Source organism: Rattus norvegicus, chromosome 10 (genome assembly GCF_036323735.1).
Source record: "Rattus norvegicus strain BN/NHsdMcwi chromosome 10, GRCr8, whole genome shotgun sequence".
NCBI classification, from domain to species: domain Eukaryota; kingdom Metazoa; phylum Chordata; class Mammalia; order Rodentia; family Muridae; genus Rattus; species Rattus norvegicus.
In genome coordinates this window covers 56,111,913-56,135,144 of record NC_086028.1, presented here as the reverse complement: position 1 = coordinate 56,135,144, position 23,232 = coordinate 56,111,913, and the positions used below count along the sequence as shown (strand labels likewise).

Genomic DNA, 23,232 nt, shown 5'->3' with positions numbered 1-23,232 from the left:
TGAGAAAAATTACTTTTCATCAAGGGTGCCTTTTTTCCCCTCTCTCATGTTTCCCAATCCTCCTTAAACCCACGCTCTATATCAGGTGCTTGAGCACTTCTACATTTTAAAAGTAAAGGGAAAATGAGTGAGTGAGTCATGGCATCCACTCAGCTTCAGTAAACTGAAAGCACAAATCCAGGCTGCTCTTGCTCTGTGATGCTTGTTAACACCACTGGCTAGCCAGCTTCCTGCGTGTTTCTCAGATAGAAGAGTTAAGGCAGACGTGACAAGGGGTGGGTATGTGCTAACACATTCTTGCTGGCAGCACCGGCCTGCGCTGACTCTAGGAGCTGCCTCCTGAATCAGCAATGAGTATCAGTTACTGACTGCTCCAGAGAGAGAAGGACCTGCAGGGGTGCACACCTGTGGTCACAGCACCGAAGGAGGAGTCACAGGCAGGAGGCCCAGACAGCCTCTGATTTCAAGGTCACCTTCACTGTATAGTAACTTGGAGGCTCGTTTGGGCTACATGAAACTGTCTCAAAACAAAAGAGAACAAAAGAAACAAGGTCAGAGTATCTCACCTCTTTCTGCAGGAGATTCCATTCCGTTTCACTCACTAAGAGGTAACCACTAGGAGAGACATATGCACTCTCCATACCCTGTGTGACACTTGAGAGGAGGGATGCTGTCTCCTCCTGTTCAGGTGTCATTGCCTTAATTGCTCTTTCTTGATCTTTGGTTAACATAAATCCACTTGGCATCTGCAGTGACCCAAGGGACACAGTATCAAAGTTCTCAGACACAGAATCTGCTCCAACCAGTGGTCCAAAATCCGACTCATCCAAATTTCCAGCAGATTTTGCTTTGTAGTTATAGCCTAAAGCTTTGGATTGCAATGAGCTTGAGGTTCCCAAGCTGTCTGTAGACTGAGCTCTCCGGAGTCCCTCTTTAAACATGTCATTGTCCGATTTACTGAATGGATCTCCAGATGGTAACAGCAAGTCTGCATCTAAGGAATGGACTGACCCATGGGTGCTGTCTAAATGCTCCTGAAATGTGAAAAATACATTATTTTCAAGTTAGATAATTCTCTGAATTCCCAAACAGAATAACCACCAAGATATATATATATATATATATCCCCACACATTAAACATAATCAGTTTGCTGCTTTCATATAATCACTTAACAGCAATTTATCAAGTAAATCTCTTCTGTATGCTGTGTACTACTCAAGCACAGACTAGACATGTGAACAAAATACAACTTCTAATTTGAGATGTGTAAAGTTTCCTGAGAGTTTAAGCAAGTAAATGGGCTCTTATAATACTGTACAGAACCATAAAAGACAGAGATGAACTCATGCTCTGGGACTTCAAGGACAAACATCTAGTCAGGAGACAGAATTGGCAAACATCACATGCAACTCAGAACTGGGTGTTAAGTGTGAAGTGCCTGTTGAATACCCAAGTACAGACATTCACCATACAGATGGACAAAGAAGTCTTTGGACAAACAATTGGCAAGAACCACTGTACAAAGATAACTAAATGCAACTTTAATCCCAACACTTAGGAGGGATCAGTACAGGGATCTCTGTGAGCTCCAAGCCAACCTGGTCTACACACTGGGTTACAGAACAGCCAGGGCTATGTAGAAACCCTGTCTTCAAAAGATCAATGTAACTAGAGGTACCATGGCAGACCCTACAGTGAGAATAACAGACGGTGGTAGTCAAGAGCAATGTGAGTAAGAAACACCACTGTCTGGGAGATGAACAAAGGCAGGCATAGACAGGACAGGAAGGAAAGCAGAAGATCATACTGTGAAGCCAAGTGTCAAGCAAGGCATAAGATAACATGCAGAGCAAGGGGAAGAAGCCAGAAATATAGTGAAAATCACATGACTCTGTCTATGGGAAATATCCAGAATACAAAGACATAGCAGACTGCAAGAGGCTGACGAAGAGGTATAGAACTTCTCCTTTTGGGGGAGGGGTGATAGAAACGTTTTCAACTAGACAGAGGTAGTAACTGCACTGAACATATTAACTGCCTAGGAGCTGCACACTTGGAATTGCTAATTCTACGCTGCATATGCACATTTTAAGCATCTACTTATATTAACTATTAAAAATGTATAAGAGGAGAGGTTGGGATTTAGCTCAGTGGTAGAGCGCTTGCCTAGGAAGTGAAAGGCCCTGGGTTCGGTCCCCAGCTCTGGAAAAAAGAACCAAAAAAAAAAAAAAAAAAAAAAAAAGTATAAGAGGTAAATGCAATTACACAGTGAGGGGTAACAATGAGAAGCTGGTGCTGGCACATGCTTTTAATTCCAGCACTCTAGAGGCAGTCAGGAGGCTAACTGAGTTCAAGGCGAACCTAGACTGGTCTATAGAATGAGTTCCAAGCCACCCAAGGCTCAAAGATGCCTTTTGGGGTGGGGGGGTGTGATCAAGGAGGGTCATGGTTCTGCAGGTAAAGGGGTTTGTTGCAATCAGATAACCTGAGTTCAATCCCCAGGACCCACAAGGTGGAAAGACAGAACCAACTCAAAGTTGTCCTTTAATTTCTAGATGTATTCACATGCATACACACATGCTAAATGTCAAAATAAAATGATAAAAAAAAAGGTAACAAGTTTTTTGAAATTTTATTTAATTTAAATTGCTATTCTTGGGCTGGAGCTGGAGAGGTGGACCAGTGGTTAAGAGGACTGGCTAGTCTTGCACATGACCAGGTCTGGCTCCCATCACCTATTTGGTGACTCACAATCACTTGTAGCTCTAGTTCCAGGGAATCCAATGCCCTTCTCTTTGCAGGCACCTGCACACATGTAGTACATGTGCATACATTTAGGCACACACACATAAAATAAATAAATCCTTTTTTAAAAGATTAAAATTATTTACTTATTTAAATTCTATGTGCACTGGTGTTTACCTGCATATATGTATGAGGTTATCAGATCCTCTGGAGCTGCAGTTTCATGTAGACACTTGTGAGCTGCCACGTGAGTGCTGAGACTTGAACCTGGGACCTCTAGAAGAACAGCCAGTGCTCTCAACTGCTGAGCCTTCTCTTTAGTCCCAACAACTCTTTAAGATAATGTTACCCTCTTTAGACAGGGTCTTATCACGTAGCTGTGACTGACCTAGAACTCACAAAGATCTGTCTATCTCTGCCTTCCAAGTGCTGATGTTAAAGGTACTATGCCACCATGTTGGACCTATTTTTTGTTTTAAAATCATTTTATGAACCAACTAGAAAAAAACTGAAGAATACACCTGTTGATGTTATTGTTTTTTATTTTCAAGTGATTTGTTATCTGGTATAATAAAAAGTTGATTTTTTTATGTTAATTTCTCCATTTCTTTTCTTTCAAATATTTTTACTCATTTGAAATTCAAATTGCTAGGAAAAAAAAAACCAGTTTAATTAAGCTATTGATGGCAACTGTCCCAAATAATAACAAAAGTAAACTAAAAACCCATTCTGTAAACTTTCAAAATGAAAATTAACTTCAAAACCCTAACAATCAAGGCTGCAGAGATGCTCAGTGGTTAAAGCACAGACTGCTCTTTCAGAGGACCCAGGTTTGGTTCCCAGCTCCCACATGTTGACTCACAAACATATTTAAACTATAGTCCCAAAGAAATCCAACATGGCACACAAATGGTGTATAAACACATATTTGGCAAAACACCCACATACACAAAATAATATAATAAAATAAATTTAATTTAAAAAAAACTACTGGGGCTGGAGAGGTGGCTCAGTGGTTAAGAGCACTGACTGCTCTTCCAGAGGTTCTGAGTTCAATTCCCAGCAACCACATGGTGGCTCACAACCATCTGTAATGGGATCTGATGCCCTCTTCTGGTGTGTCTGAAGACAGTGTACTCATATACACATAACAAATAAAACAGGAAGGAAGGAAGAAAGGAAGGAGGGAGAGGGAGGGAAAGAGGGAGAAAAGGAGGGAGGGAGGGAGGAAAGGAGGGAGGGAGGGAAGGAGACAGACAGACTAGATCACCTTAGCTGTAACAGCATGAGAGACACAAACAGCACAAGGGAAGTGAAAGTTGTTCTGTTTTATTTATCTGCTCAGCTGTTACGGACACCTGCTCCAAACCTGATGCTCTGTGCTTTACCTAAAACATGTTCAAAAAAGAAAGCCTATTCCACAAGATGCCTCTTAGCTCCACAGACGTGCCATGACACGGAAAAATTATAATATAAAAACAAAAGACTATTCTGCGGTCTAATATATAATTCTAAAATATTTTATATTATCTTAAAAATGTTAATTAATGCCTGTAAACTCAGCTGTTCTTTTCCAAGAACTTGAATAAGACCCATTACAATGACTTTTTTGTACAAGGAAGATTATATATTACAAATAACATTACAGTGTTATTTAATAAAAACATTTACATCAGCAAAAAATAACGAATCTGATAAGCAGTATGTTACCCATGTTTATTCCACAGTTCATCGTGTTTTGGCATCTTGGAGTCCTTCCTGGCCAGGCAGAGACTATGTACCCTAGCACTCATCACATGTAAACTGAACAGTCTCAGACCTATACCACCTCCTTTATCCAATTTTCACCAAGCCATTACTTCTGCTGCTCCACATCACCAAGAACAGTAGATCCCAAACAAGTAAAGCAATCCCTATGACAGACCCAAAGGCTGCCAGAACTATTGAAACTCGCCAGGCCTGAGTTCCTCTCCGTGCCTGCACGGCATGTCATGGCTCTCATTTCTAGGGAAGGCATGTGATGGTGACAGACAGCAGTGGCACACACAGTATTTATTCAACACATACTGGGCTTGAGAGAGAGAGAAAAAAAAAAGACAGAAAATGTAATAGCAAACTGTTCCGAAGATACTAACCTCCATGCTGTCACCTCCTTATGCTGTCAGCCACCTCATAAACTAAAGCCTTGTCACAAAGTAGTAGGGAAATTGCCAAAGAGATTATGGAACATTTATATTAAAATTATACTATGGGTTAAAAGAAGTTTAAGGGTGACAAATTCTTAAACTAGAGTTAAGCAAATAAGAACGCTCATAAACATGCAGGAACAATTAGAGTATATTTTCAAAGTACCAGTCAGGCATGATGACATATACCTGTAATCCCAGCACATGGGAAATAGAGGCAAAAAGTTCAGAAGCTCAAGGCCAGCCTGGGCTACATAAAGATCTGTCTCAAACAAAATAAAGGAAAAAAAAAACAAGTAAAATAAGTGGGAACATACGTTATCCTGGGAAAGACTACAGAAAGAGGAGACTGACACATGACGAAAAACTAGAGACAGTTGTCTCTGAGTGATCAAAACAATTATTTTTATTTGTAAAGTCCTTCCTGCACTTCACAAATACTCCATATTTTCCTATTCCTTTCATAGTGAAAAAGCACATTCTAAGTACAAAAATAAAGGCGACATCGGATTGTTTAAAAATAGTAAATGTCCTTAGCAATAAATCTAAGTCTACAAAGTATTCCATGTTGATTTTAGTTTACCAGCCAAATTAAATTATCATGAATCTGAACATAAGACAATTATATTCAACACTGAAAATGCAAAGTATCAGGTCTGAAAGTAGAAACACACACTCACGCACACTCTCACACACACACACACACACACACTCACACACACGCACTCACTCATACACACACACAAACTCATACACACTCACACACTCACATTCACACACACTCACATACTCACACACGCACTCACTCATACACACACACAAACTCACACACACACTCATACACACTCACACACTCACATTCACACACACACACTCACATTCATACACACACACTCACTCACTCACTCACACACTCACTCACTCACCAACTCAGTGGAGTGGAGGGCTGCAGAGCTGAACCTAGAACCTCATACCCGATGGCAAAGCATCCCCAGCAGAAAGCCAACATTATATTTTAAAGTCTGGGAAATAATACGCTTGGTAGGAGAAAGCTATCAAAAACAGAAACAAACATAAGAAAAATACTTCTTTATAAATCACACATTTTCCTTTCCTGTTTTCTAAACTTTGCTGGGTAGAATACTGCATGGTGCTAATACCATGTAATATCTGGCTAAATACAAAGATACAGACATTCTCCTGGAATTCTAAGATTAAAAATGCAGAGCAAAATCAGCCAAGGAGCCTTTGGTGTCTGCTCCAGAACAAACAACAAAAACGCACAAAAACAATGGCATTATACTTTTCAGTATTTGCCAGAATTTTTTAAAATAAAAAAAATTTTTTTGGTGTCAAGCTATCAATAAACATGAAATTACAAGGCACCTGAAACTGTACTGGACATGGCTCAGAGTAAACCTGTAAACTAATCAGAAACAAGATACCTGTTAGGCAAATACATTTAACTGAACTGCAACTTGTTCACCAGCTGGAAAAGGAGCCGACAGTTAGGGCAGTGTGTGCTCGAAGTCTCCACCTCTCCAACGCTGGGTCAGACACAGGGCCTTACACACAGTAAGCCAGCACTTGACCCCCGGGCTGGGGCCATGGTCCTTATGAGTGTAACTATCAGCAACACAGACGACACGAACAGGACTTACACGCATGGATCACAAGCAGCCAGGCCTAATTATAGTGAAGTTAAGAACAAAAGGTAAAGCTAGAAGGGACACTCAACTGGGGAAGGAGGATCATTAATTTTTACCCCAAAGGCACTAGGTATAGAAGTTATTTCCTTTACTAAAGAGGGAGCGTCAGCATGAGCTGTGAAGGATGAACAGGAGAACGTTTAATAAGCAGAAAGAAGGAAGCAAGCATTCCACATGAAGGAACCAACAGGTGAGGGGACAACTTGGCACAAGAGAATGACCAATATGGCTATTAGGAGATTCTTTCTGGCCCACAGAAATGGGTCAGTGGGTAAAAGTACTTGCCACCAAGCCAAAAGACCCCAAGTCCCACAAAATGAGAGGGGGAAAAAAACAGTCCCCTGACCTCCACATGTATGCTGAATGCCTCCACACACACCCACCCCATACTAAAACAAATGTCTGTTTGTTAAAAAACAAAACAACAACAACAATAACAACAACAACAACAAAAAAACCAACCTTCTTGGAGCTAAAAAAAAAATGACCCAGTGGTTTAAAACAAAAAAACATTTGCTGCTCTCACAGAGCACCTGAGTTTGGTTCCCAGAATCCATGTCAGACAGCTCATGACCACTCATAACTTCAGCTTCAGAGGTACTAATGACCTCTTCCAGACGTGTACACACATGTACAAACCGTCACACCCACACATAAATGTGCCCACACAACCAATTTAAAATTAGAAAGAAAATTCTTCTTTCAAATGGTTTGAACAGTCTACACAAATTTCTACTCAGTGACACGCGTTATGGTGGTGAGTGCTGCTTTGTGTACTAGAGTGATCTGACCACAACCACAATTAAGGAAGAGAAGAGAGCCAGACAGTAATGTGAGGGTGCAGCAGAGCATGGAAGGCTAAAGGAGGACGGACATCCAGTGCAGAGGCCCTGCCACACAGCAGATGTGAGATGGCAGGCTACAGGCATAACAGACACCTGACACATCTGTACTTCTGGGCCTCTCTGTCCTTCCTTCCCAGCACCTGCATTCTTCCTCAGAACTTCAATGTCATCTGCCACAGTTTACCTTCTACCCTCAGAACTCACACCCCAACACTAGAATTGAACAAGTGACAAGTTTCTGTAATCATCCCAAATGCTCAGGAAGCTGAAGAAGGAGTAACCTTGAGAGAAAGGTCGGCTTGAACTACAGAGCAAAACCCTGTCATTCCTCCCACCAAAAAAGCAAGTATTTAGCAATATTAATAATTCACATTAAAAATGTCACCAGGCTGGAGATGTGGTTCTCGTTACAGCATTGACTACTCTTCCATGTGTATTTGATTCCCAGCACCCACTGGGGTCTCCCAAACATCTGTAACTCCAGTTCCAGAGGACCTAAGGCCCTGTGACCACTGCATGCACATAGTACAGACATATGCAGGCAAACACCTACATTCAAGTGTGTGTGTGTGTGTGTGTGTGTGTGTGTGTGTGTGTGTGTGTATAAAAGATTATACATATATAATGTATATATGTATAAGATGTAAAAGGACATCAGACAATTTTTGAAAAGTCCACATTTAAATGTCTTATCCTTTCCCTTGACTCCTTTCTATTAACTTTGTGCTTAAATCTGTTACTGAAAAAAAAAAATTCAATAATCCTCCAATTCCTCTTCAAAACAAAACCAAAAAACAGACCATTTAGAAACCTGTTCTGATGTATGACATTTGAAAATAGCAGTAAAGAAAGAGCTAGTAATTTTAAATGACGAATGAAATTTCGGTATGTTTCAGATAGTGTTAAGATGCCGTAAGAGCAACTACAATGGAAAACAGCTGACGTTTATCTCATTTTCATCTATGTACTTTCCACACGAGCAAGGTGCCCTGGTTATTATTTTATCAAGTCAGCACAAGCTAGAGTAATTCAGGAAGAGGAACCTTCAACTCAAAAAAGATGCTCCCACTAGAGCCTTTGCCCCTGGGCAAGCTTGTGGGACATTTTTTAATTAATTGATGTACAAGGGACCAATCCATTTTGAGTTATATCAACTCTGGGCAGGTAGTCCTGGTTGTATACGAAAGCAGGCAGTCTAATCCATGAGGCCAGAGCCACATTCCTCCATGGCCCTCTGCATGAGTTCCTGACACTCCCTTCCTGCTCTGAGCTTCTGCTCGACTTTCTTCAATGATGGGGTGTGACGTGACATTTGGTCTTGGCGTTTAATCACAGCAATCGATATCCTCACTAACATACAAGGTAACTGACTGATGTAGAAATAAACTAAAATTATGAATTTATGTATAAAAGTTTTTTGAGATACTTTAAGTCTTGGACTCAAAGAAAGTCTCTCAGCTCAGCCTCTCCCACCCAGCATAGAGTAACTAACTGTAGTCACTGACTCACTTTACCTCTTCATTTGATAGTGGGGTTGAAGATTCTTCTTGAGTTAAAGCACATACTACTGGTATTTTTACTTCTTCTTCAGTGTCTATTTTCTTGTTATCTTTTCCCTTATTGATCCTTTGTTGTTCATCCTCCTCCTAAAAGTTAGGAAGAAAAAGCATCATTGAGTCACCCAGGTAATCTATATGTAAGCATCATATAGTTCTTCTTCCACTTAAGACAAGAGCAGAGATCTCTCCGAGAATGAAAACTGGACAGATTATTTGTTCTGTAATCAGGAGAAGGGGCCGCTGGTCATAACATTTCACTACTATAAGCACAAAGTAAGCAAATCAGAAAATAACATTTAAGAACGCACACTGGGGGGTTGGGGATTTGGCTCAGTGGTAGAGCGCTTACCTAGGAAGCACAAGGTCCTGGGTTCGGTCCCCAGCCCCGGAAAAAAAACAAAAAAAAAAAAAAAAGAACGCACACTGTACAAAAGACAGACAAACAAAAGAAAAGCAACTCCCTGCTGCAGATAATCCAGAACAGGAGACTATGCAGAACAAACCTTCTCTCATCACGGATAGCAGGAAAAGTTATTCCAACATCGTACCCCCACTGAAAACATATATAAACTATTACCAAACATACTGGTACTACCAATGGGAACTGTAATCCCAGTGACCTGAAGTCAGGATGCACAAATTCAAGGCCAGGTTGTGCTACACAGTGAAACCTTATTTCATAAAACTAAAAGAAGAAGAGAAAGAGGGAAGTGAGGGGAGGAAAAAGATAGCATATAAGAGACTTATACAAAACATAAAAGGATGCTCAAAGTCCAAGTGATGACACGCTCAACAAAAATAAATACATCTTTTCTGTCTAGTGAGGAGGAACAAACGTAACTATACAGAAAAGTACACACAGAATTCTGCAGGAAGGAAAAAATACAAACTAGTTTTGGTTTCATTTAAGAAAGCCAGCGAAGGGAACCCAACGGATATAACTTCTAGAGCTGAATCCTAAAAGACAGTAAGATGAACCTGCTCATTGAATGAGAGAAGGCCACTAAGGGCTCCAGGGGAAAGGAACTATTCTATTTGTAAGACAGAAGCCTCAAAGAATAGACTTCTGGTAGAAGAGCAAAGGGCTGACCAGACTGACATGTGGGCAGGTCCATGAAAAGTGAAGGCAGGAACAAGAAAGTGGTCATCAAGTAATTAAACTCTCGACTGACCTGCTCAAGTGTGCGCACTGCCATCACCTTCCTTTGCTTGCTTCCTAGGCTACAACAGGCATGGCTATGTAATGCCTGCCTCACAAAGTCTTAGGTGGCTGAGAAGTGCTTGAGAGAAGCTTCATAAAGCCTCAGCACAATGCCACTAACAATAAGCTTTAATGAAGGGCTTCAACAATCATTTTAAAAGTAAAAGACTAATGAAATTAAAAATCTACATTTTAAGCATGAATTTAAAAACAAAATTAAAATAAAAACCAAGAAACAAAATCTAGGGGTTGGGGATTTGGCTCAGTGGTAGAGCGCTTGCCTAGGAAGCGCAAGGCCCTGGGTTCGGTCCCCAGCTCCGAAAAAAAGAACCAAAAAAAAAAAAAAAAAAAAAAAAAACTAACCTAAGCACATATAGCATTTTAAAATATTTTAATGCCTAAAAAAGCAGAGAGCACTTTAAACAGCTAGTCTAGGAAAATACTTGTACACATAGACACTATGCCAGAGAAGACTGGCTGTGACACTATCTGAGATGGAGAAGGCCCAAGAGTGGAGGCAGCTCTTGATGTCCACTATAAAGAAGATAAAATCAGTTATGGTCGCTATGCTACCAGTTAACAAGAGTGAGGCAGAACTGGAATATAAACACACCCAAGATAGTGCTTATGAGAAAGCAGGTGTAAAATAATACTCAAGTTGTACAAGTTATATGGGGAGGGCAATACTAAGTGCCTGGTCACAGTACACAGAGCTAATCTAGAAGACACTACCAAACTGAGTGTGCTTGGTTGGGGATTTAGCTCAGTGGTAGAGTGCTTGCCTAGCAAGCTCAAGGACCTGGGTTCCGTCCTCAGCTCCGGAAAAAAAAACAAAAAAACAAAAACAAAAAACTGAGTGTGCTTGAACACTTGATACTATTTCATTTGTATTTTTAAAAATATTTATAGTTATTCATTTTATTTTATGTGTTTTGCCTACATGTATGTATGAGTGCCGTATGACTGCTGGTGTTCTCACAGGTCAGGAGAGGGCATCTGATCCCCTGGAACAAGAGTGGATGGTTGTAAACTACCAGGAATTGAACCTAAGACCTCTACAAGAGCAACAAGTGCTTTTAACCAAGGAACCATCTCTTAAGTACCTCGCTTTGTATCTAAAACAAGCACCTTTTCCTATAAGAAAGTGTTAGAGTTTCGTTACTCATTGTCCAGTGGGCTTGGTTGTGTGACAGGATCTCACTACCTACCCTAGGCTGGCCTTGAAATCATGATTCTCCTTTCTCTGCCTCCTAAGGGCTGGGACATCAGGTATAAGCCACTACTCCCATCCTATCACATTTTAGTCAGACTTTTGAAGCAAGCACACATCTGGCCTGCTCTGAAAACTCAGAATTCTGAGAGAAGTGCATACTGCTGAAAAAATGTTCTCAGAAATACGCAGAGCTGCATCCTTCCGTCTCCGAAGGTTATTTCTAACCCAGTCCCACATATGAGATAGTGTGTAAGCGGACAAAGTCCTCCCAATGGCTGGCTTGGTTTTTGAGCAGAGCTTTGCTGCTCTCATCGTCATCGCTCTCCAACTGTACCCCGAGGGCTGGGACTGTAAGTGTATGCCACCACATCTGGGTGTATGCCACCACATCTGGGTAGCTACTATAGTTTTTCAAAGTGGCATTAAAAGTAAAATCACAAGGATGCTCAAAGTCCAAGTGATGACACGCTCAACAAAAATAAATACATCTTTTCTAAGAAACAACTGTCTGGGGCTGGAGGGGCAGCTCAGCACTTCACAGTGCCTCTTGCTCTTGCAGAGGGCCTGAGTGTGGCTCCAAGCAGGACCTTTGTTCCCCCAGCCCCACCCCCGACCCTCCTTCAATGTACTCTAAAGCAAACACCCCTCCTAAAGACACACAGACATACATACATAGAATGAAAAATAAAATCAATCTTTTAAGAAAAGGACTATTCACCTGATCTTTCTTCTTCAGTTCTTCAACTTGTCGTAGCTGTTCTGAAGTTAACACGATCTCCATTCGCTGCATGTCTCTCATCAGCAAGCGCTGAGATTCCAAAAACTGGTCGTTGGCCTTCTGCCACGTGTGTTTTAACTGGTTGTGTTGTTGTCGCTCTTGCTCCAAGAGATGGCAAACTGTTCAGGAGCACATCACACCCCCAATCAAACACACTGCATTTTTTTTTCCTTTTTCTTTTTTTCAGAGCTGGGGACCGAACCCAGGGCCTTGCGTTTGCTAGGCAAGCGCTCTACCACTGAGCCAAATCCCCAGCCCCAAACACACTGCATTTTTAATGGTAGGCAATTTCTTCAGCATAGGTCTACTACAGATCTGTCCAGCATTCTATTCTGTGAGCTTTACTCATGACTGACACCAAGGAGCAATCTACACCTGAATAAGACAACTATTCCCGCACCATCCCTTGAAACCAAAGTCACCTCAAGTATGCCCTTAGGAATAAACAACTTCTGTGCTTCCTAAGTTTTGGAAAACCTGAATAAATTTTTAAAAATGTTGAGTTGCTTTACTGCAGAACTTAGAGCTGTTATTATAGCTATGGTAATTATCTCTATGTTCTCTTGGGACACAACACGTGATATACCATAGACAAACGTAATATTGAGAAAACACATTGTTTTAAAAGCCTTCAAAGGCTCAGTCACAACCCAAATGATAACGCATGATCTCTATCTACAGAACAGGCCCTGTGGCCTGCCCAGGTCTGCGACTCTAGCAGCGCATTTTGTTTACTGTCTCTGTCCACTGATTTGCTGAACTAGCTGGGAGGGTGGGGACTCAGGATAGGACTGATTCACTGTGCAGCCTAGGAATTTTCTGGTGTGTGCCATCACACCTGCTGAACCACTTTGCACACACTCCCTTAGCTGTAGCCAGGAGTTTGGTTCCAGGCTTCATAAAACACTTAAAACTTGACTTCAGAAAGCAACAACAAAAATATTAAAAGCACCATGTGACCATGACTTCTTTCGGCTGGGTATAATGGCCTAAGTCTGCAGTCCCAGCTAATAGGGAGCTTGAGAGTTCAGGAACAGTCTCGGCAGGTTCTACCTCCAAAACTTTTTTAAAAATTTTATTTATTCACTGTAGCTGTCTTCAGACACACCAGAAGAGGGCATCAGATCCCATTACAGATGGTGGTGAGCCACCATGTGGTTGCTGGGATTTGAACTCAGGACCTCTGGAAAAGCACTCAGTGCTCTTAACCACTGAGCCATCTCTCCAGCCCAAACTAGTATTTCTTTAAATGCCCCACCCCACCCCCAATTTTTTTTTTAATTTGCTCTATTTGTTTTGGGTTTTGGTTTTTCAAGACAGGGTTTCTTTCTCTGTGTAGCCTGGCTGTCCTGGAACTCAGTCTGTAGACCAGGCTGACCTTGAACTTAAGAGATCCGTCTGCCTCAGCCTCCACTATTGATCCTGCCACATCTCAGTCCACTTCCCAGCAGGGCAGCTGTATGGTGCTCCATCCCACAGCTGCTGAGCAGGTATGATGCTGAACAGACCTGGTCCCCCAGTGAGACCGTAACCTGCTGTTAGGCTGTTATGCTCCTCAATGTTTATCTCTCTTCTCTTCTCTTCTCTTCTCTTCTCTTCTCTTCTCTTCTCTTCTCTTCTCTTCTCAGGACACTCTTGCTTTGTGTGTGGTAGGTTATATGTATGTAGAGGTCAGAGGACAACTTGTAGACGTCCTTTTCTCCTCCCAAATGGATCCTCAAGTCATCAGGCGTGACCACTCAACCATCTTATCCACCCCAAGATACTTTTTTGATGAGCTATGTATCAGTTACAGAAATCACTGGCATTTTTTTGTTTAAATTTTTTGTTTTTTCAGAGCTAAGGACCAAATCCAGGGCATTGTGCTTCCTAGGCAAGTACTCCACCACCAAACTAAGACCCCAACCACCAAAAATTACTGCTTTTACTTCCTCATTTTAATGATCTATAATTGGATCTGATGCCCTCTTCTGGCGTGCCAAGGACCATGTGGTCATATACATAAGACAAATAAATAAATCTCTAAAAAAAAAGTAAAAAATAATTTTTCAAAGTATTGTATTTTTAATTTTCAATTATGTATATATAAGTGGGTATGATTCTATGCATACAAGTACAGGTGCATGCAGAGATCTGAAGAGGACACTAGAAACCCTGGAGCAGGACTTACAGGCAACTATGAGCTGCCCACCAAAGCTCTACAGGATGACCTCTCTAAGAACAGTAGTGCTCTTAACTGCTGACCCATCTCTCCAATCCATGTCTGTTTGCTTCTGTTTGTTTTTGAGACCGAGTCACACTCTGTAGTCCAAGCTGGTCTCAAACTAATGATGCCTCTACTTCATTTTCTCAAGTGTTAAGATTATAGGCACCACATCCAAATTCAGTTGCTTCTTCATATTTTTTAAGTTTGGGGAAATACAGAGTTCACTTGTACATTGCGCTGTAAATCTATCTTCATTAGTGAAGTCAAAACCATCCCTTAGACAGCTGGACATGAGATGCTCTCTACCCCACTCTCACTTTTGCTAATCCACTTCCCTATGAATACTGTGCAGAAAAGCACTTTAACATCAGCACGTTTTGCCCAGAGCTCACGCCTTTTGAAGTTATTGCTGACACAGTGGTGGAAGGAAAGGCTCCTTAACAATCTGAACTCCTCCAGCAGCTCTCACAGAGCCTTTCAAACTGACGACAAAGCTCAGACTGCATCACTAGCACGCTGCATTGGTGGGCTAGGGTGTGATGCTGTCATTAATTAATATGAATTTTACTTACATAGTTGGGGTAAAGTGAAAATATACAAGACATAAATTTATTTACCTTCATGCAGTTCTTTCCTCAATTTCTCAGCATCTTCCTGTAGAACAGATTTCTGGGTGTTCAAAACAGCTACATACATCTCCAGATCAGTCCTGCAAGACTTCTCGGCCTCCAGATAATGATTCAGTTCCTTAACCTGAAAGTATGAAGCTTAACTTTACAACCCTGGTAGAAATGGCAAATAAGGTAAATATCAATGGCTAAATTTTAAACCTGAAAATAGAATACAAATTTAGAAAATAACAGAATTGAGAGACACTAGCCATAATTCTTTAGGTTAAATATATAGGTAAAATTATATATATATATATATATATATATATATATATAATTCTTTTATATCATGCTTTCAAAAAGGTTGTTCTAATTTGTACTTACAGAGCAACGCATGCATATGCTTGTTTCTCCTTTTCATCAACAAAATTATGATTTGCTTTTGTGTGTGCATGCACACAAGCACATTTGTGTGAGAGTGCACATATATGCATAGGTGCACAAAGCACATGTTTGTAAATCAGACAACTATACATGTCATCCCTTAGGTACCAGCTACCTAGAGGCTCTATTTTATTCTGTTTTTGAAATAGGGTCTGTCACTGACCTGGAACTTATCTAGTATATGTAGGGTGGCTATATACTAAGCCCCAAGTATCTGCCTATCTCCTTCTCTCTTTCTCTCCTTCTCCATAGTGCTAATACACCCACCACACCCGGGTTTTTTTTTCCCCTATAGGTTCCAGGGATTGAAGTCCAGCCCTAATTATGTCTCCTCAGTCCCTCTGCTCTCCTTTTAGGTAAGATAGAAATGGCATAACATTCTTACAACTTTTCTTTGATTTCTAGGGAGGTAATTCAAGTGCTTTACATTTATAAAGTGGATTCATTTTGATCAATACATATAGAAGTTAAACAAGTTAAGACACCGAGATGGCTCAGCAGGTAAAAGGTGCTTGCCCCTAAGACTAAAGATCGGACTTAGATCCAGAGAACCTACATGGCAGGAGAGCTGACCACCTACGGTTGACCTCTGACCTCCACATGTGCATCATGACAGTCTATTTTTTTCTAAAGAGAAGTCATGATGTAAAAGCTAACTGGTCTCATAATAATCACACAAACTTGAAGGCAAATAAATGCTGAAAAATTTTAAATCCTATCTTTTCATACTACATTTCCTGTTGTAATACTCAGACTGGTAACCACACAGCCTACATAAATAAAACAGGCACAACCAAAATAAAATGCAATACCATTCAAGAAAAAAAAAGTAGGGTGAGAGTATCACTTGTTTTACTTGTCATATAAACTGTCTGTCCTAAACTCAGTATGTATGAGTAACTTTCTGTTTTATTTTCAAAATGCTTATACCTAGTTTCAAATTCAATATCTTTTTCATGAACTATCTCCTTTTTCAAGCTAAAACAGCAAGCTCGGGGGCTAGAGAGATGGCTCTGAGGTTAAGAGCACTGACTGCTCTTCCAGAGGTCCTGAGTTCAATTCCCAGCAACCACATGGCGACTCACAACCATCTGTAATGGGATCCGATGCCCTCTTCTGGTGTCTGAAAACAGCTACAGTGTACTCATATACATTAAATAAATAAATAAATAAATAAATAAATAAATAAATAAATAAATAAATAAATCAATCTTTTAAAAAAAAGTGTCTAGGGACTCCGAGTTTTAAAAAAAAAAAAAAAAAAGCAAGCTCATGTGGTCTCAGTAATATTTACTCCTAGACTATTATATGTCAGGAACGAAAATGCTCATTTCCCGCTGTGCTGGAAGCTGACATCTGGCCAGCGTGACAGAGGTGAACACTGTAAGGCAGTCTCTTCAACACCTGTCCCAGGTGAAAGTAGCATAGTTAGCAGCAGCTCTAACGAGGATGACTTACAATCAGATACCACTGCACACTACTTCTTAGAATACACTCCTCTTTGAATTAACAATAAGATGAATTTCTAACACCTGAAAGTTATTACTAGGAAGGTGCTGAATGGCAGCACAGCATGTAAATATCCTTGAATCACACACCCCTAACAACTCAAATCAGAACCATATGTAAGGCTTTTAATTCCAGCACTCCTGGAAGCAAAGAAAGGCATGTGGCCAGTTTGGTTTACATAGCAAGTTCCAGGATAGCCAGGGCCATACAGTGAGACAGAGACAGAGATATTAAGAGAGATTACTCATGTCTGTAATCCCAGCACTCAAGAGGCTGAGACAGGACTACTGCAAATTCCAGGCTACCCTGGGCTATGTTGTAAGACACGTTCCCATACACTCACACCTCAAAAAGAAAAATAAAAAATAATTAAGAATAAAGGTTATGGGGTTGGGGATTTAGCTCAGTGGTAGAGCGCTTGCCTAGCAAGTGCAAGGCCCTGGGTTCAGTCCCCAGCTCTGAAAAAAAGAAAAGAAAAAAAAAAGAATAAAGGTTACACAAGTGGCAGCAAAGACAGGGTGAGGTCAGACTTCTAAGGATACCTTCCCAAAAACAGCAGATGGTGTTAGGAGAAAGAGGGAGTGAGCAGCAAGAGCTGTCAGAACCCTACAGCAGTCAACAAATGTCTAGTGCAGTGAGAGCGGCTGGACCTGTTTGGTACACTTGAACCATGAGTGCTTACACAAATCTCTTCTGTAGACTTTAGAGCTTTGTACACTTTGAAACCCACTTTCATCTGCATTGCCTTTACTCCTTATGTGGCTGCATCACCCTACCTGTCCTTCAGCCCACAAGCTACCGTGCCTTGCCCTCAAACAGAGATTCCAATGACTCTGCCTCCTGAGAGCACATACACCAGACACACCCACAACATGCATGCATATTCCACATACCAAAAAAGACTTTCAGCTGCCGATTCTGTAATAATTACTATTTTAGCTTTTCTATTTTAATTTGAAGAAAACTGTATAACCCATTATAATAACTTGTTTAGTCTTGTTTTACAAAAACATCTTACTAGTTTAGGCTGATTTTGACAGTATAATCCTTCTACCACTGATTCACAAGTGCTGGAATTACTAGCATTTACCAACAGAATTTTGAAAATTTTTTTTCTTTTTTTTTTTAAGATTTATTTTATGTATGTAAGTACACTGTAGCTATCCTCAGACACACCAGAAGAGCATCAGATCCTATGACAGATGGTTGTGAGCCACCATGTGGTTGCTGGGGTTTGAACTCAGGACTTCTGGAAAAGCAGACAGTGCTCTTAACTGCTGAGTCATCTCTCCAGCCCTAAAATCTTTTTTTCAAATTTACTTGTGTAACATTATTTATAGTGTTTACTATTTTTAGATCAGGAGTCGTACCCCATTTCTGATTTTTTTTTTCACTTTCCTGATTTTTTTCTATATAAATTTCTCTCTCTTTTTTTTTTTTTTCCTTTTTTTTTTTCGGAGCTGGGGACCGAACCCAGGGCCTTGCACTTGCTAGGCAAACACTCTACCACTGAGCTAAATCCCCAATCCCCAAATTTCTCTTTTTATGTCGACATTCTTCACAGTTCTTTTATTTTTCCCATTCTCCACAGTTTTTATTTTATCTCACTAATTTCTGCTATTCTGTATTTCCTTCCATTTATTTTCACTTTTTACTGTTTTTCTCTTCAGAGTGTACTGTTAAGTATTGGCCATGGCTGTTGCTGCCTATCAGAAGTAGATGTCAAGATCCCACCTGAAGACACTACCTGCTTTGGTTGTAAATTTATAAAGAAATCAAGATGAGGCTAAGAGGGACGCTTCCTTCCTGTTGGCTATCATCTTTCAGAATACTAAAAGGTGCTATGTAGGCTGCTGGAAGAAAACTACCACTAAGTTGTAGACCCCAGTTACCACACAACCAACCAGTCAAGCAAAACGTACCCATGGCTGTGGAGGTCATAGGCCAAATGGAAAAACTACTAATGTTCTTTTGTTAAGTATGCATCATGTGATTGTCAAAATGCCTTTTAAGAATATTTATGCTTACTCCCTTAGAATAATGTTCCCTCTAGGTTTTCTTTCCTTTGGGGCAGGTAGTAGACTCACAACTGGGCAAAGGTCTGAGCTGAAGCTAATGTTGAGTGCCAGCTCCTAAACCACACATCCCTATCCCTTTCCAAGGCCCCACGTAGATGAGGGGCTAGAGAGAGTGTGAGAGCCAGAGGAAGTGGGGAGAGCTGTAAAAATGATTCAGGGCAGGAAATGGCAGGTGCAGAAGAGCTGTGACTACTGCACAAGATTAATCCTGCCACCGTTCTGTCATGATGGGCCTCTGTTGTCCCTGAGGGTTTATGTGCAGTCAGTGGTGCCTGAAAGAGGAAACGACATTTTCTTTAGTGGTGTAACCACTACTAAATGACACCTTTCCTGAAGCAACCCTCAGAAACTCACTGGCTCACAACAAAAGAACACATGTAATATTCACGCCACCCTAAGTAGTTGGCAATTTTTCCCCATCTCTAGATATTTTATTATAAATAATCTGTAGCTAGAGTATTGGACTATATAACACTAATTCTTTGAAATTTGATACTACTAATGACTTTATTTTTTAAAAGATAAATATAATGCTGAAATAAAATATAGTGTATGGGCTGGAGAGATGGCTCAGAGGTTAAGAGCACTGACTGCTCTTCCAGAGGTCCTGAGTTCCATTCCCAGCAACCACATGGTGACTCACAACCATCTGTAATGGGATCTGATGCCCTCTTCTGGTGTGTCTGAAGACAGCTACAGTGTACTTATATATAATAAATAAATAAATCTTTAACAAAAACAAAAAACAAAAAACCAACCAACCAGCCAACTGTGAGTTTCATTAAAAACAAACAAACAAACAAAACATAGTGTATCTGGAAATAATAACTTTTCCCCATGCATTACCTGAAGCATGTTCTAATTTGAATGTGTATCCTTGTAAGATAAACAGTCATATTGTCCATAAATTTTTCTTCTTTTCGTACCCTCACCTCCCTTATTATTCTAATTTTACAGCTGAACAACCAAAGGATAATAAAAATAAGAACTCTGACCAGTCATCCAGGTTACTAAATGCTGATTTCTGACTACTGAATACTTATTATCTCCTTATTTCTACTCTCTTTTGTTGATCTTTTTTCTATGTTTGTGTGTGCCTGCACAAACTCATGCATGCTGTGTGTGCTAGTGCCCAGAGACCACGCCTGGCCCCGACCCCTAGGAGCAGCTACAATGGCTGGGAGCTGCCTCAGGTGCTGGGCTCCTCTCCAGCCCTTATCTCTTATTTTTCCACCTTCACCTCTTTTATCTTATACTTGCTCACAGCAGTTTTCATTTCATTAAATTTACACCATGTGTGATTTTTTTTAATATCCCTTTCTTTTCTACTTTTCTGTTTGAAATAAGATCTCACTCTGTTGCTTAAGCTAACCTCAAACTCACAGCAATTTTCCTACCTCAGCCTTCTGAGTGTAAACCACCAGGCCTTTATTTCTTTATGATCAATCACACCTTGTGTTTAGTTATATGTCATATAAAAAACAGAGTCGTCTTTTATGTGTGTGTGAGGGGGAGGGGTGGGCACACATGCGTGCTCTGAGCATGAGGAGGTCAGAGAACAGCTTGCATGAGTCTATTCTCTCCTTCCAATGTGTGGGTTCAAGATATAGAAGAACTCAGGTTATCAGGTTTGGTGGTAAACACTATCTACTGAGCCATGAGCCATCTTCATGGTCCTAGATTCCTAAAACTTGATCTGACCATCTTGTAGACTGACTATATTAGCTTACAGTTACTAATACTGATACACTTCCATTTATTTCTACATTCCTTCCTTATACATTTGTAATCTTTTCCATTTGTTTCGTATCTTGTTTTAATGAGTTTATCAGCATATATTATTCACACATAATAATGGGTTTCATGATGGTATTTTCCTACATATACACTTTGCACTTTGATCACATCTGCTCCGTTGCCCTCTCGTCCCACTGCGGCCTTGTTGACCCCTTTCTCCCCACACAGCCCCTCTTCTATTTTCATGTCTTTTTTCCTTCCTGTGACCAGTAAGTTGTTCACCGGAGCCTGAGTGAGAGTTTGATTGTGGAAACATGGGCACCTTATCCCTGTTTATACCAATGGAAAAAAAGTCTCTTCCTCGTCCACCAACCATTAACTCCATATAAATCCTCATGGAGGTATGAACACAATGTACCATTCTGCTTCTGCAACAAGGTTTGTTAGCAATCCAATCTTGCACAGGAATCATACCTACTATGGCTTCCAGAATTATATAGACACAACGTGGCTGCAAGTCAGCATTTCACCTGCTCCCGTCTTCTATTTACCTCTTACATTCTCTTACTCTTCTTCTCAGATTTTCAAACAATTCTATTTAAAGTGGGGGTTGGGGGCAGAGTTGGGGAACATGCAGATGAAAAGACAACTTCTCCTTTTCATCATGTGGATAGCAGAGATCAAACACAGGTCATCAGGCATGAAGACAAGCAACTTTATCTTCCATGCCATCTTGCTGACCCTATTTTCTTTTAGTACTTTTAGTACTGAAGATCAAACCCAGACCTCGTCTACACTAGTCAAGTGTCAGCCCTTAATTGCACCTCTAACCTCGTATTTTCTTTCATTACTGAAAAATTTCCTCAGTGGTAGAGCACTTGCCTAACATACTTCAGTGAAGCCCTAGGTTCAATCTCCAGCACTAAAACCAGACATAAAAAATGTAATACCCCATTAATATTTCCACTTCATTTTCTGTTTGGTTTGGCTTTTTAAAGGCAGCATCCCATGTAATCCAGGATAAATGTAAACTCACAACAGAGCTGAAGATGGCCTTGAACTTCAGGTCCTCTGGCTTCGACATACTATTATGAGACATCGGTCACCATGCTGGGCTTATGCAGTGCTGAGGATCAATCTCTTGGCCTTGAGCATGCAAGAAAGGCACTGCACCAAGGAGCCATATCCCAGCCATGCTGTGTATATGGCCAATAGGAGGTGCACCCTCTCTAAAAGATGTCTCGAACTAGGATGAGAAAATACTCAACTATAAACAGCTTCTTTTCCTCAGTAAGAAAACTAAGACTAGAAATGTAGTTCAGTTGTCAGAGTTCTTGACCTAAAGCCCTGAGCTCCAGAACCATATAAAATAGGCATGGAATACCCAGCAAGTTCAAGGTCAGCCTGGGCTACATGAAACCCTGTCTACAAAAATAAGCCAATAAAGATAACTTGTTAAAAGAAAAAAGAGAGCCAGGCAGTGGTAGTGCACACCTTTAATCCCAACAGTCAGGAGGCAGAGACCAGCCTTATCTACAGAGCAAGTTCCAGGACAGCCAGGGCTACACAGACCAACTCTGTCTCAGTAAACCAAGAAAGGAGCTTCAGGGGAAAGAGTAGGAGAAAAATAGAAGTTAAGTCTCACTTGGATAAAATGAGACACTAGTCTTCATTCATGATTAGGTGTCATCACTGAGGGTTTAAATAACCAAAAGGCAAATTACCACACAGGGGTTTACTTTCATTTTGCTTTTCTGAATTTAAAGCAAAAATTAAGATTCTTAAGATGCAAGGCTAAATGATTTCTCAGCACTGCTTCTTTCTTTTTCTTTTTCTTTTTCTTTTTCTTTTTTTTTTCGGAGCTGGGGACCGAACCCAGGGCCTTGCGCTTGCTCTACCACTGAGCTAAATCCCCAACCCCATCAGCACTGCTTCTTAAGCGACACTAATTTTGTTCTCAGCACTGGAGCAGAGGGGTAAGAGCGTCTCACAACCTTTGAGGCCTCCAGCTCTTTAATCTTGTCTTCAGCTTCTGTCAGTTTATCTTTCAGGGCTGCAATTTCCTTCTCCATGGGCATCACGACAGAGCGAAGCTTCTCGGCATCCTCTTGGGCCTATGATTACAAAGGATAAAATGCAACCACTTACTAATTGATGGCTTTTCGAAGAAACCCGAGTCTATTTTCTAAAAATCAGTATAACAACTATAGTACATATTTTATTAGCATTCATAGGATTGAGTACCAATTCTCCTTTTCTTCAGGTTTTTCTTTGAATTTTTATTAGCATGTATTTATAATATTTACAAAATAATAGGCTTCAAACCTCATTTCTTTCCAGTCCATCACATCACATACTTGACGGATTAGCATGAGCCATCAATCACCCTCACTCTCCTCACTCTTCCTT

The 23,232-nt window shown here is 40.6% G+C and overlaps 1 protein-coding gene across 7 annotated transcripts in view; it reads right to left on the bottom strand.

Annotated features, from left to right (window-relative positions):
* Rabep1 (rabaptin, RAB GTPase binding effector protein 1) overlaps positions 1–23,232 on the bottom strand; it is a 104,037-nt gene that overhangs the window by 33,634 nt on the left and 47,171 nt on the right. For all 7 annotated transcript variants that reach the window (XR_594720.4, XM_063269681.1, XM_006246795.5 and 4 more), the window contains exons 5-9: positions 22,818–22,937; positions 15,062–15,197; positions 12,179–12,357; positions 9,002–9,133; positions 567–1,034 (exon numbers count right to left, since the gene is read on the bottom strand). Coding sequence is in view for 6 of the 7 variants with exons in the window: in XM_063269681.1 (XP_063125751.1) it covers positions 567–1,034; positions 9,002–9,133; positions 12,179–12,357; positions 15,062–15,197; positions 22,818–22,937 (1,035 nt within the window). In the remaining variant the exon portion in view is untranslated. The remainder of the gene's footprint in view (positions 1–566; positions 1,035–9,001; positions 9,134–12,178; positions 12,358–15,061; positions 15,198–22,817; positions 22,938–23,232) is intronic.